The 13,644-nt window shown below is 35.6% G+C and overlaps 1 protein-coding gene across 1 annotated transcript in view; it reads right to left on the reverse strand.

The window, feature by feature from the left end:
- Nucleotides 1-3,921: 3,921 nt before the first annotated feature.
- The window catches only part of Smp_142070 (hypothetical protein), a gene marked incomplete at both ends in the record, with an annotated part of 23,432 nt that continues 13,709 nt past the window's right edge, over nt 3,922-13,644 (reverse strand). The window contains 4 exons of the mRNA XM_018791694.1: nt 3,922-4,027; nt 6,717-6,961; nt 9,070-9,151; nt 9,251-9,417. Coding sequence (XP_018645114.1) covers nt 3,922-4,027; nt 6,717-6,961; nt 9,070-9,151; nt 9,251-9,417 — 600 coding nt within the window. The remainder of the gene's footprint in view (nt 4,028-6,716; nt 6,962-9,069; nt 9,152-9,250; nt 9,418-13,644) is intronic.

Below are 13,644 nucleotides of genomic sequence, written 5' to 3' on the forward strand. Positions count from 1 at the left end.
TCAATGGTAGTCTAACTTAGATCGACTCAACTATGCCTATATATATACATAAACAGAAGTAATTGGAAATCAAATTTCCTATCTACTGAGTTCCTTAATAACAAATTACACCATTATGTCAATTAGCAATAATCTTTACATTATACATGACTTTTATATCAAAATAAGAACTCATTTATTATATATATATCAATAATCATATTATCTATGTAGAATAAGACAAATGGATATAGATAGATATACAGAGAGAGGAACAGAGAAAATGCTCATTCATTCATTATGGTAATCATAATTATTCTTATTAATAGTTGAGTATAGTTGATGAACGTAACAGTTTTTGTTTTTCATTCTTCTAATCAATCAATTAATCAGTTTAGTATTGATTATGTTATTACATAAAGATGTGAACAATCCATAAGAGTAAAGGATAGTGTAACAACAAGATGAAGACGAAGATGAATAGTGGCTGGCAGTGGAATCCAGGACGAGCGATCCGTTCTGTTTGGGACTCGTCAGCTGGATGTATCTGCATCTCACAATTGATGTTCACTCTGAGACTCGAACCCAGTACTGTTCGCTTCAAACGAAATCACGAGTCTTAAATAGAACGAAACGCAAGTCAAACTGGATCCCACAGTTAGCCAATATAATATCAAGTCAATACGTACAATATGTACATATACCAACAAGAGACTGATCAATCGTAATCCTAAACATCAATAGGAAGATTCAAGTAAACAATACCAAATGAATTTACACTTCAACTAGATGTTTTAATCAAAACAACTGTTAACTAACTTCAAAGTGAGAATCTTCAATACGAACGTCAAGACAGTCCTACTGTATGGAGCTGAAACGTGAAGAACTACTACATCCATCGTCAAGAAGGTACAAGTATTTATAAACAATTGTCTACGCAAAATACTCAACATCCACTGGCCAGATACTATCAGCAACAGCGTTTTATGGGAGAGAATAAACCAGCTTCCAGCTGAAGAGGAAATTAAGAAAAGGCGTTGGAAGTGGATAGGAAATACATTAAGGAAATCACCAAACTGCATCACGAGTCAATCCCTAACTTGGAATTTGGAAGGAAAGAGGAAAAGATGAGGGCGAAAGAACACATTACGCCGTGAAATAGAAGCAGATATGAAAAGGATGAATATTAACTGGCAAGAATTGCCCAGGAGAGGGTTGGATGGAGAATGCTGGTGGGTGGCCTATGCTCCTCGACGAGGGTTAACAGGAGTAAGTAGGTAAGTAAGTAAGTAGACGTTATAATATTACAACATAATCTATACAATCTAATCAACACTAAAAGAAACTATTCCAGGAAATAAAGACAAGCATAAGAACAATAAACAACAACAATTGAATAGAACTAAAAAATGGTTCAAGACAGAATAGGTTGAAGAACGTTGGTCGGCAACCTATACTCCCCCACTAAGAGTAACTAGTTTCATTGTAATTCATTATCAAAAAAAAAAAAACGAAACAAATAAAATATCGATTACTATTATTCAATCATCAATCAATGTAATGATTACATCACACACACGAAAATTATTTAATTAAAACAAATTTAATTATTGGTAAGCAAAGATGGATAGTGGCTAGTAGTGAAAATCCAGTTTGACGCGCATTTCGTTCTATTTGGGACTCGTCAGCTGGATGTATCTGCCACATGTCACAGTTGATGTTCACTCTGGGATCGCATTATCCACTCGGCAAACATAAGAACAATAAACAACAACAATGGAATAAAACTAGAAAAAAATAGGTCCAAGATAGAATAGGTTAAAGAACGTTCGTCGGTAACCTATATCCCTCCTCTAAAAGTAACAAGTTTCATTGTAACTAAACAAACAAAATATCGATTACTCATATTCAATCATCAATCAATGTAGTGATTACATCACACACACACACACGAAAATTATTTAATTAAAACAAATTTAATTATTATTATTATTATATACACCATTAAATAGGGAACTAATTTTTTTTTTTAATATTTTAATTTTTCCGATAGAAACAAACTTAAATTAAAAATTTTTTTTGTGTGTTTTGGCTTGTTTTATTCACCAAGAGAAAAAAAAAATTAATATTAATAAAATGAAATAAATATTGAAATAATAATAAACAATAGAATTTGTTTAAATAGAGTATAAAAGTCTCCTATTCACTACCTTCTTGTGGCGGTGGTATTGATTATGAAGTTGAAAAGATTAAAAGTGAATGTCTGGGCGTTTTAACTGGGTTGGTGGATGTGGAGGATTTATTTAGAGGGAGTTGGAAAGATTTCATATCAAACTAATGGTGAACATGTGCTCTAAGATCTTGAGGGAACAAATAGAGTATAAACTCATTATTGGTCATCTGCTACCATGGAACTGCTTCACTGACTTGTGAATCAAACCTTTAGGTTGAAAGCTCTGGGTGTGGCCTACTAAGAGAACCACGTGTTTTGGTCTGGGCATTCGGAAAGTATCACAAGCTACACACAAATCAAGTGAGTTTAGTGGTGTATATGTATTCGTTGCCCCTTTGTACCAATATTTATGTGTCCAAATAAATATATAAATAACTAACGTAAACGTTAAACAGTATAGAAACATATACAGGAAGGTGGGAGGAATAAAAGTATCTTTGGTGAATATTGAAAACCAATTAGCACCATATGACTGTTTCTCTCTGGTATGTATAAACTACTCAACCATGTATCGAACCCAAAAACCTCCAGGTCTCATAACTAGCTCTTGACATTTAGACTACTGAGCTGGTAATTACAGGTCAACTGTCAATATTGCTCAACTATATTCCAATGTCTTCAGTGGTTATCTGCATCATACTCAACACGGAAACTTATAAACTTCAAGAATCTTCACAAGCTCTTTACTTTAAGTAATGTGGTTTTGTAATTTTTTAAAGTTTGAAGATGATTTCGATCAGGAATCATTAAAAACTAGTAAACAGCTATTTCATGTACTCGCTAGTGAGTACATGATGGTTATTATCGGAAAGGTGGTTTTGTGGATATTATAGTAATTTTATAGTTGAAATCATGAGTCATTTGAAGCTAGACCACTCTGGAAAACCTAAAAGCACTTGAAAGTCATTTTGTTCTATCATGAGACTTTTCAGTAGTGCTTATTAACGATCCCGCCTCACGAGATTTGAACCCAGGACCTATCAGTCTCGCGCGCGAGAGCTTAACCTCTGGATCACAAGAGAACAAATCAGCCATCCAGTGCTTCAACTATAAAACATTTATTTGTTTAAGGTTCATTAATCCTCAATAATGCGATCTTGAGTCCTTTATATGTTAATCGTTATTTATTTTATTTAAACACATAAATATTGATACAAGGAAGCTGCAGATAAATATGCGCCACACAAATCAAATGTGATTTGTGTGAGGGCTGTGATACTACCCAGGTGCCAAAACCGAAGCATGTTGTTTTCTTAGGGTCCACACCTCGAGCCTTTGACCTGAAGATCTGATCCACAAGGAGGTGGGGCATCGTAAGGAGATGAAGTTCCATGGTAGCCGGTGACCAACGATTGATTCATACACCATTTGTTCCTTCAGGATACTGAAGCCCATGTGCACCATTGGTTTGAAATCAGGGTTTTTCAACTCCCCTAGGTGGACTTTCCTTGTACACCAACCCGGTTAAAGCACCGGACATTCGCTTTTCGTCCTTTCAATTTCGTGAACAACACCCCCGCCACTGTGAGAAGACAGTGAATAGGACTTCCCTGACAGAGGCTATATACGCGTGGTCATGTGAGAGCATTTCTAGAGGGATAGCGTACTCTCCCCACTCTCGGCCGTAACGGGGAATTCGGGGCAATCTTACAAAACTCAAACTTTCAAAAAACAAACAACCAAACTTGAAGCTTATTACTCTATTTTGATTATAACAACAACTTACTTTTTAAGTAAATATCTACAGGGAATGTTGAACTTTCATACACTGTTGGAACATTCAATTTAGACAATCTGATACTTAAACTGACCATACTGAAAAGAAAAGAAAAAGAACATTTTGTATTACTGAAAATAATTGGTATTTGTTTCATAAAATTTTTTTCAATATGCAATGCTTTGTGAGGATTGTAATAATTTATTAGTTGAATTCATGAGTTGATTAAAGTAAGACCATCATTGATAATCAGGAAGCACTAGACGGTCGTTTCATTTTAGTATGGGACTCTTCAGCAGTGTACATCCACGATCCTCAATGCAAGATTCGAACCCAGTACCTTTGGTCTTGCCGTCCTGTGCTTTCAGGTTTTCAATGGCGGTCTAAGTTTAATCGACTCATGAATTCAATTATTATATTATGATAATATCCACAAAACTCCCTTTTTGATAATAACCATCATGTACTCACTAGTGACTGGCTTTAAGAGGTATTTCCTGGAGTTCTAATGAGAAGCTGTGACCAGTAGAGTTCGACCATGTCTGTTGTGAGATAGTTATTCACTAAAGACAACGGTGTTGCAATTCTGTGGATTGATTGAAGTCAGACATTAACACTGTTGGATACGGGCTCAGTGGTCTAGAGGTTAAACGGTCGCGCGCGAGACCGATAAGTTCTGAGTTGGAATCCCGCGAGCAGGATCATGGATGCGGACTGCTGAGGAGTCCACAATGGGACGAAGCGGCCGTCCAGTGTTTCCAGGTTTTCCATGGTGGTCTAACTTTAGTCGATTCATGAGTTCAACTGTTAAATCTTGATAATTGACAAGATTCCTCTATGAAATACAGGGATAGGTAATTAACTTTCTACAGCATTTAAGTAAAGATTACGAACTGATCTTATCTGGACCACCATTAAAATTCAGGAAGCAATGAACATCTGTTTCGTCCTGTTATGGAACTCATCAGCATTACTCGCAATGTTATAAACTGATTTAGTTCAGACATGTCTATCACTAGATACCGGCACTCACGCGAGATCAAATATCTTGAGCTCGATTCTCTGTGTTGTAGTTGTGGAAATACACTGTCTAGATGCTTCATACCAGAACAAAACTGTTGTATAGTACTCCCTGGTTTCTAGTGGTTTTCTTTTAGCTTGAATCAGTTCGTGATTTTAACTATAATATATTATGAGTTCCTGGCTCTTCGTAATCCTTTGATACATTCTCCGGAAAACGGGGTGAATGTTCAGAAAATGTTGACTAATTAAGTTTCCTCAATATGTTGCAGGAAAAATGTAGAAAGTGATGAGTTATGTTCCGATTACTTTAATTAAACAATTATCGAAATTCGTTAACAAATTCTATATCTTTTCTAGAAGCTTCTTACATTTTTTGGTTAAGTATAGTCCCTACAAATACCATTACTTTCTTTAGGCAATCTAATCTTTGGAGGTATGACTTCTCTTGCATTTCTCATCATTCCTTCCATTGAAAATTTCAATGTAAAAGATGTCTCTGAACGTGGAAACGGTTAAAAAGTTTAAATTCACTTAGTATTGTTTGCTTGAATCTTCCCATTGATGTTTTAGGACTGCAACTTGTCAGTCTCTTATTAGCATATGTGCATCCTGTGAGTATCGCCTCGATATAGCTTAAATCCACAAGCATGGTAAGCAAAGATGGATAGTGGCTAACAGTGGAATCCAGTTTGACGCGCGTTTCGTCCTATTGTAGGACTCCTTAGCGGTGCGCACCCACGATCCCACACTCACGAGATTCGAACTCAGGACCTACCAGTCTCGCGCCAGAGCACTTAACCGATAGACCACTGAGCCGGCATCCAACGGTGTTAATGTCTAACTTCAACCAATCCGCGAGACTGGTAGGTCTTGGGTTCTAATCATGCGTCTGAGGGATCGTGAATGCCCACTGCTGAGGAGTCCCATAATAGGATGAAAAGGCTGTCCAGTAAATTCATTTTAGACATAAACATTTAGTAACAGATATTCTATATCTTTATTACATTAGTGATTAAACTGTATTGATTTGAAAACAAATAATTTTCAGTCAAAATGCCTCAAGTTCAAATCTTATTTTGCCTAATTTGGTTACAGTAATTTAGTAGTAGTATTGTGATGTGGGTTACCTATATCTACATAAGTAGTATATAATGATGGTCAGACAGAGAATGTATTTCACTAGAAGATTGATAAAGAAAGAATGGAAACGATAAGAAAATGCATGAACAATAGTAATCAAAGACTATGGACTGATATTTGCAGAAGGAATGCTCAAGATTGAGACAATTGATTGATAGTTTGCAAATGAACTATTCACTGTTAGGTTGTCAGATTTTAATGAGATATTCTGTAATTTTGTCCTCAAATACATTCGATTGTTCTCATTCACTACAGTATTACCGGCTTTCATATAAACAATGTAACACAAACATTATAAGCAAAGATGGATGTGACTAACAGTGGAATCGAGGATACGCGTTTCGTTCTATTTGGGACTCATCAGCTTGATATACCTTCCACATCTCAGAGTGCATGTTCATTCAGGGACTCGAACTCAGTTCTGCTCGCTTCAAATGCCATCACGTTATTCACTTAGCTACTGAGTCCTGCGAGTACATCCAGCTGACAAGCCTCAAATAGGACGAAACTCCCATCTTGGATTCCACTCCTAGCCACTATCCATCTTTACTTAGAATGTAACTCAAACTCTAAAAAGATCAACTTTACCAATATAGTTCAAAAAAAGATCATTATAAACTTTACCTTGATATAGATAATTCATGATAAGGATATAAAGTTTTTGGAAATATTAAACGTATTAAATGATTATTATCCATTAAATTATGTAATTCTATATTAACATGATCTAATCTTGTTAATGCACCACTAGCTAATTTACCAATATGATTCATTTGTTCTTCATAATATAAAAATAATTGACTACAATTCATGATCGTAAATTTAGATCTGAATTGATGATTCTCATGATATGGAAGGGATGTTATATTCTTGTTATATAATGTAGATGAATCGGTATAATTTGATAGAAGATAACGAAATTTCATAACCTATTTTAATAATATTAAAAGAAATGAAAGATTATTATTATTATGAGGGTTATTCATAGTTTTAAGGAAAAAAAAAACGAACACTGATAAGTCTTACAAGTGGAATGTTATACTTCGGATCCCTGAACTAGTTTCGTAGCCCCCAAGTTGCAATATGGTCACTAGTCTAGGTGACTCGACATTGAATGTACTATTTTGAGATAAGATGGTCGTTGGAGTTAGTCAACAGGAAACCCTGGAAATAGGTTTCATACTATTTGATACTCGTCAGCAAGGTGTACCTGATGTCTTGAAGGAACTGATGCTCCGTGACGGATTCAATCCCGTGGTCAATATGTTTCGATCGGTACTAAGAAGGATCTGACACACATGACATTGATCACCACCCAGTGATCAATCAATTGTAAATACATTTCAGTCCTGTAGAACGTCTGCCGTGGCTTGGATAGCCCAATGGTAACGTCTTTGATCGTGAAACTGGGTCACACGGGATCAAATCTGTACAATATAGAATTCTCAGCATAAATTATTTCAGAGAGTTTTCGTTTCTTATTTCCTGATGGATCCTGACAATAAATATTGACTGATCGCCAATTAGATGTAGGCAGATCAGGAATCGACGTCTGGATAATATTCATTCATTTTAATCAATATTGCCAAACATCATGATGTTTGTGATCGTACTTTTCTGTAACTTGTACAGCGAAACGTCATAAACGTTTCATAAATACGCAAAACAGATAACCTGATGAAGTATTTAGATAACAGGAACAGGTAGCTATAAAATACGGTCACTATTAAAGAATCTCGAAAACGGTGAATTAATTAACGTTAAGTGTTCAAGTAATATTAGTTATTCTACAACTGGTTTCTGATATAAATGAAAATCACTATCACATATCCAAGAGATCTGAATATATCTTCTTAACACAATCAAGAATCTTGATAAATCTTCTGTCTCAACACTTGAATCGGTTTCTTAGACCCTTCTAATAACCTCAAGCTAAATCTAAACGACAATTAAACACAAAGGAAAATGCGCGAAATATGAAAAGAACACTTTAGTCCAAGGTACGTTTATATACAGAAAATGGAGAGTATTTCAAACATTTCAGATGACCTTGAGATTCTGGAATTCTCTGGAAGCATACTGAATATGGTAGAAGGTTAAGTAATTATTCAATCAGAAATGTGACATGTAACTCTTCACTTTCAAGATGTCTTCTGAGATACTTCTATTGAATACTGATTGGATAAAATGTTTCCTAGAGTTTTCGTAGCCCTCTTGGGCTTTTTTATGCCAATTTTCTGGGTTTCTACAACGGACATGATTACTTGTCCTCTTTTTTTTTTACAAAAAACCTTGATCATTTCAACTCAAATTCAAGTTGTTTCAAGGAATTATTAATTATTATCAACATATATGTGTATTTTCAATAGTTGAGATCATTAGTCATTGAAGCTAGACCAACATGGAAACCCTGGAAGCACTGGATGGCCGTTTGGTCTTATTGTGGGACTCCTCAGCAGTGCACATCCATGATCCCGCCTCACGAGATTCGAACCCAGGACCTATCAGTCTCGCACACGAGCGCTTAATCTCCAGACCACTGAGCCAGCATCCAACGGTATTATTGTCTAATTTCAACCGATCCACGAGATTGAGCGACATATCCAACATTGGATGCCGGCTCAGTGGTCTAGAGGTTAAGTGCTCGAGTGCGAGGCTGATAGGTCCTGGATTCGAATCTCACGAGGCGGGATCGTAGATGCGCACTGCTGAGGAGTCTCACAATAGGACGAAACGGCCGTCCAGTGCTTCTAGGTTTTCCTTGGTGGTCTAACTTCAATGGACTCATGATCTCAACTATCGATATATATAAAAATATGAATCAACTTACTACAGTTAAAATTTTACGTAATAATGAAGAATTTGGTGAAATAATAATTTTTGTTTTAAAAAAATTATTAATTAATTGTAATTCAATTTGATCTAATGTAGAATTATTGATCATTAAATATTGATTTTTTTGTTGATCAGTAATTACATCATTTGGATCATTCAGATCATTTGGATCATTTGGATCATTATCAATCATTGATAATGTATGACTTAATAATATATCTTTACTAATTGAAGTGAATAGATTGTATACTTTAGTATAACAATAATAATGATCATTATAATCATTATAAGTAGTATTAGTAGTAGTAGTAGTATGTATTGACTTCATTTGTTTTAATTGTTTATATATTTTCCATATAGATTCTATAGTAAATTGGGTTAAATATTTAGCCTTATATAATTCATTAGATAAATCTTTAATTAATTGATAAGCTGTATGATTATATATTTGTAAGAATGCTTTCTGTTGTAATAGAATACCATATTGAACCTTGATCAAATGAAAGAAAAGAAGGAGAAAAAGATGAATAGATATATATAGATGATAAACATTTATAACTAAGTCTATGATCAGCGGCTAGCAGTGAAATCCAGGACTCACGTTTCGTCCTACTTGGGACTCGTCAGTTGAATGTACTTGCATCATCACAGAGTTGATGTTCACTTTGCTTATAAAGTTTATGGCTTAAGGCAATATCGAGGCAGTTCGGATAGGATGCACATTTGCCAACAAGAGACTGAGCAATTGCATTCACAAGCTTTATGGACAAAGATGGATAGTGGCTAGCAGTGGAATCCAGGAAGCGTGTTTCATCCTATTTGGGACTCGCCAGATGGATTTACCTGCATTTCAGAGTTGTGACTTCAGGCAATATCGAGGCAGTCCTCATAAGATACACATATACCTACAAGAGACTGATCATTTGCAGTTCTAATTAACAACGGGAAGTAAGTTTCATCCCATTCGGGACTCATCAGCTAGATGTATCCAAATTCCACTGCTAGCCACTATCCATCATTGCTTATGAAGATTATGAAACTCAAGTTTATACAAAATAGATAAAATATGACTAACAATGAAATGTAAGGCATGCGTATCGTCTTTTATGGGACTCGTCAGCTGAATGTACCTGCCACACCATAGAGTTGATAATCACTCTGATATTCACTTTGCTTATAAAAGCTTTTGACTTAAGGCAATATCGAGGCAGTTCTCATAGGATGCACATATGCCAACAAGAGACTGAGCAATCGCGATCACACGTTTTATAGGCAAAGACGGATAGTGGCTAGCAATGGAATCCAGTGCGACGTGCGTTTCGTCTTATTTAGGATTCATCAGCTAGATGTATCCGGATTCCACAGCTAGCCACTATCCATCTTTGCTTATAAAGATTATGAAACTCAAGTTTACACAAAATAGATAAAATGTGACTAACAAGGAAAAGCATGCGTTTCATCTTATATGGGACTCATCAGTTGGATGTATTTGCATCCTAGTGTTAATGTTCACACTGGGAATAGGACCTAGTAGCTGTATGTGGGATTTGAACTCAGAACGTTCAGTCTCACAAGAGAATGCTTAATCTCTTGATCACTGAGCCGGCATTCAATGATGTCAACGTCTAACTGCAATCAATCCATGATCTTGTACAACCCTTCATCCTTTGATTGAATCTAGACATTAACATCTTTGGGTACAGGCTGAATGGTCTAAAGGTTAAGCGTCCGTGTGGAAGACCAAAAGTCCTGGGTTCAAATCTATCGCGCTGAATCATGGATGCAAACTCATGAAGAGTCCCATACTAAGATGAAACGGTGGTCCAATGCCTACAGGTTTTCAATGATGATCTAACACTGATCCATTCATGATCTCAATAATTTTAATGCCAAATGGTTGGCGGTGAATGATATAAAGCACTATTAGACTTAAGGGTTTTGTCTTTGTTTATAATAAGAGATTAGATTGATAATATAATAATGCTGTTTTTCAGTGATCAGATCTCTACATTTAAAATAATAGTTTTTTGTCCTACTTTCCTTCCTAATACTGGTTATTTATTGAAACTGACACTACACTGAAAACAAAGCAGAGATAAAGCGTTTCCCATGTGTTCTACGGGACATATATATATATATATATATACGTATTCATGCATAACCATTGGTGGTCTAATAGAAAAGGGATATATGTTGGAACGTTATCAAAATATTAGCAGCTTATCATTGAATTGAGAATCAATACTCTTCTTAAATATGATTTTCTGTCATTTTTTTAACAGACTGGTAATCATGTATTCACATTTTAGTTCTAAAACTAGTGTTCACTGTTAAGAATACCATGTTATTGATAATTTGATAATATCCAGCTAGATGTATCTGGATTCCACTGCTAACCACTATCCATCATTGCTTATAAAGATTATGAAAATCAAGTTTACACAAAATTGAACCAAATTTGACTAACAATGAAAGGCATGCGTTTTGTCTTATCTGGGACTCGTCAGCTGGATATGCCTGCCACATGACACAGTTGATATTCACTCTGATGTTCACTTTGCTTATAAAGCTTTTGACTTAAGGTAATATTGAGGCAGTCCGCTTAGGATAAACATATGCCAACAAGAGACTGATCATTTGCAGTTCTAAATAACAACGGGATGCAAGTTTCATGTAAGGTAAGAAAAGTAAACTCCCTTTCACTTGTTCAGTGAAACAACATGATATCAATGCATGTGAACCATCACAATTATGAATTCGACTGTTAAAATGTCGAAATTATGGATTGGAGTAATCCTAAGAATGACAGATAATTTCCAAAAAGCATGGTTTTCAAATCAATGGGGAATCAGTGGACATATTGGCATATACCCGATTTATAAGTGCATACGAAAAGAGCCAGAGGTCAACTTTAAAACTCAGTAAAAAGGATTACAAAAACAAATATAAATAACGAAACCTTAGCTAAGAATCAGTTAATAAAAACGAACTGATTTAACACTTGTACAGTTACTGGGAAGCGTAATTCTACATGAACTAGGCGATGATATTATTATCCAGCTCAGAGCACTCGATAACACTGAAAAGAATTTCTACTAAAGTGTGGCACTGATCTGTTTATTAATATTCCATAGTTGAAAGCATGAGTCAATTGAAGCTAAACCACCATAGAAGACCTGGAAGCACTGGATGGCTATTTTGTCCTATTTTAGGACTCCTCAGCAGTGCTCATCCACGATCCCGCCTCGCGAGATTCGGACCCAACGGTGGATATGACGCTCAATTTCGTAGATTGGTTAAAGTTAGACATTAACACCGTTTGATGCCGGCCAGCTCAGTGGTCTAGAGGTTAGGTGCTCGCATGCGAGACTGATAGGTCCTGAGTTTGAACCTCACGAGGCGGGATCGTGGATGCGCACTATGAAAATACTGAAATCTCCATAAAACCCCTTCTGATATTATTATTTCAGTAGAAAATGATTACCATAAGAATGTATTTGAAATATATGGATCTAGAATTAACTGATTGAAATCAAAGATATAGAAAGTAAAATAGTTGTTACCAATGTCATTGTATAATTGTCGCTATATGCCATAAATTGATTGAAGCTGAAATTTTACAATTGGACGCCGACTTAAGGAATCAAGTGTCCAAGCTTGATCTGAAGGTCTTGAGTTTGATACACGGCTGGATCGTGAATGAGCACACCTGAGGAGTCTCGTATTAGGACTAAACAACTGAAAAGTGCTTCCTAGTTTTTAATAAATTTTAACTGAGGTCAATACATGATGAATTATTTTTTCTGGTTAGCGTTTTTTTAGTGAGTTAGTTTTTCTACGGGATGGGGTCTCTAACCCCATACCCAACCCTCCTCCTTTACCCCGGCTTGGGACCGGCAGTAACTCTAGAAGAGCTACAGGCGAAGAACTACTACATCCATCGTCAAGAAGGTACAAGTATTTTTCAACAGTTGTCTACGCAAAATACTCAACATTCACTGCTTAGATACTATCAGCAACAGCTTTTTATGGGAGAGGACAAACCATCTTCCAGCTGAAGACGAAATTAGGAAAAGACGGAACTAATGCTGTATTGAACGAATACCTCACTGAATTTTAGCACAGTCTCATATTTTATTCTACTTTTTTTTTCAGGGTCAGCTACATCAGATATATTTTTATTGTTCACTTAGGGCGGTTTGTAGAAACTAGTTAAACTTTTAAAGATATTTCTTCCTGTTTCAAAGTGACATCAAATAGAAATCTGATCAAAGCCAGGAATTACTAAAAAGCTGTTTTGTTGCATTTAGAAACTACTCAATAGTTTATATCCATTAGAGATCGTTAATAAGACCTGGTTTCGTTGAGTGCAATATACATTTAAATCAGAGAGTTACTCTTGAATAACAACTCGCTGATTAAATTTTTTAAAACTGTGATATGTCTCTAACTAACAGAGGATGGTAAGACTCATAGGTCCTGGATTCAATTCCTTGATGAAATCATCAATGTATTCGTCGGAAGAGTTCTAAACTAAAATGAAACATCTCTTCGATGCTGTCAGGTATTTCAGTGATTGTCTACCCTAATATCCACACCTGGTGAGAACTATTTACATACATCCTATATAATTTTTATATCTATCTGTCTTATGGATCTTATTGAAATTGAGAATCTATTCATATTTATCTGATAAGATCTCAATGACCATCTAGTT

The sequence above is a fragment of the Schistosoma mansoni genome (genome assembly GCF_000237925.1).
Source record: "Schistosoma mansoni, WGS project CABG00000000 data, chromosome 1 unplaced supercontig 0094, strain Puerto Rico, whole genome shotgun sequence".
Classification (NCBI taxonomy): domain Eukaryota; kingdom Metazoa; phylum Platyhelminthes; class Trematoda; order Strigeidida; family Schistosomatidae; genus Schistosoma; species Schistosoma mansoni.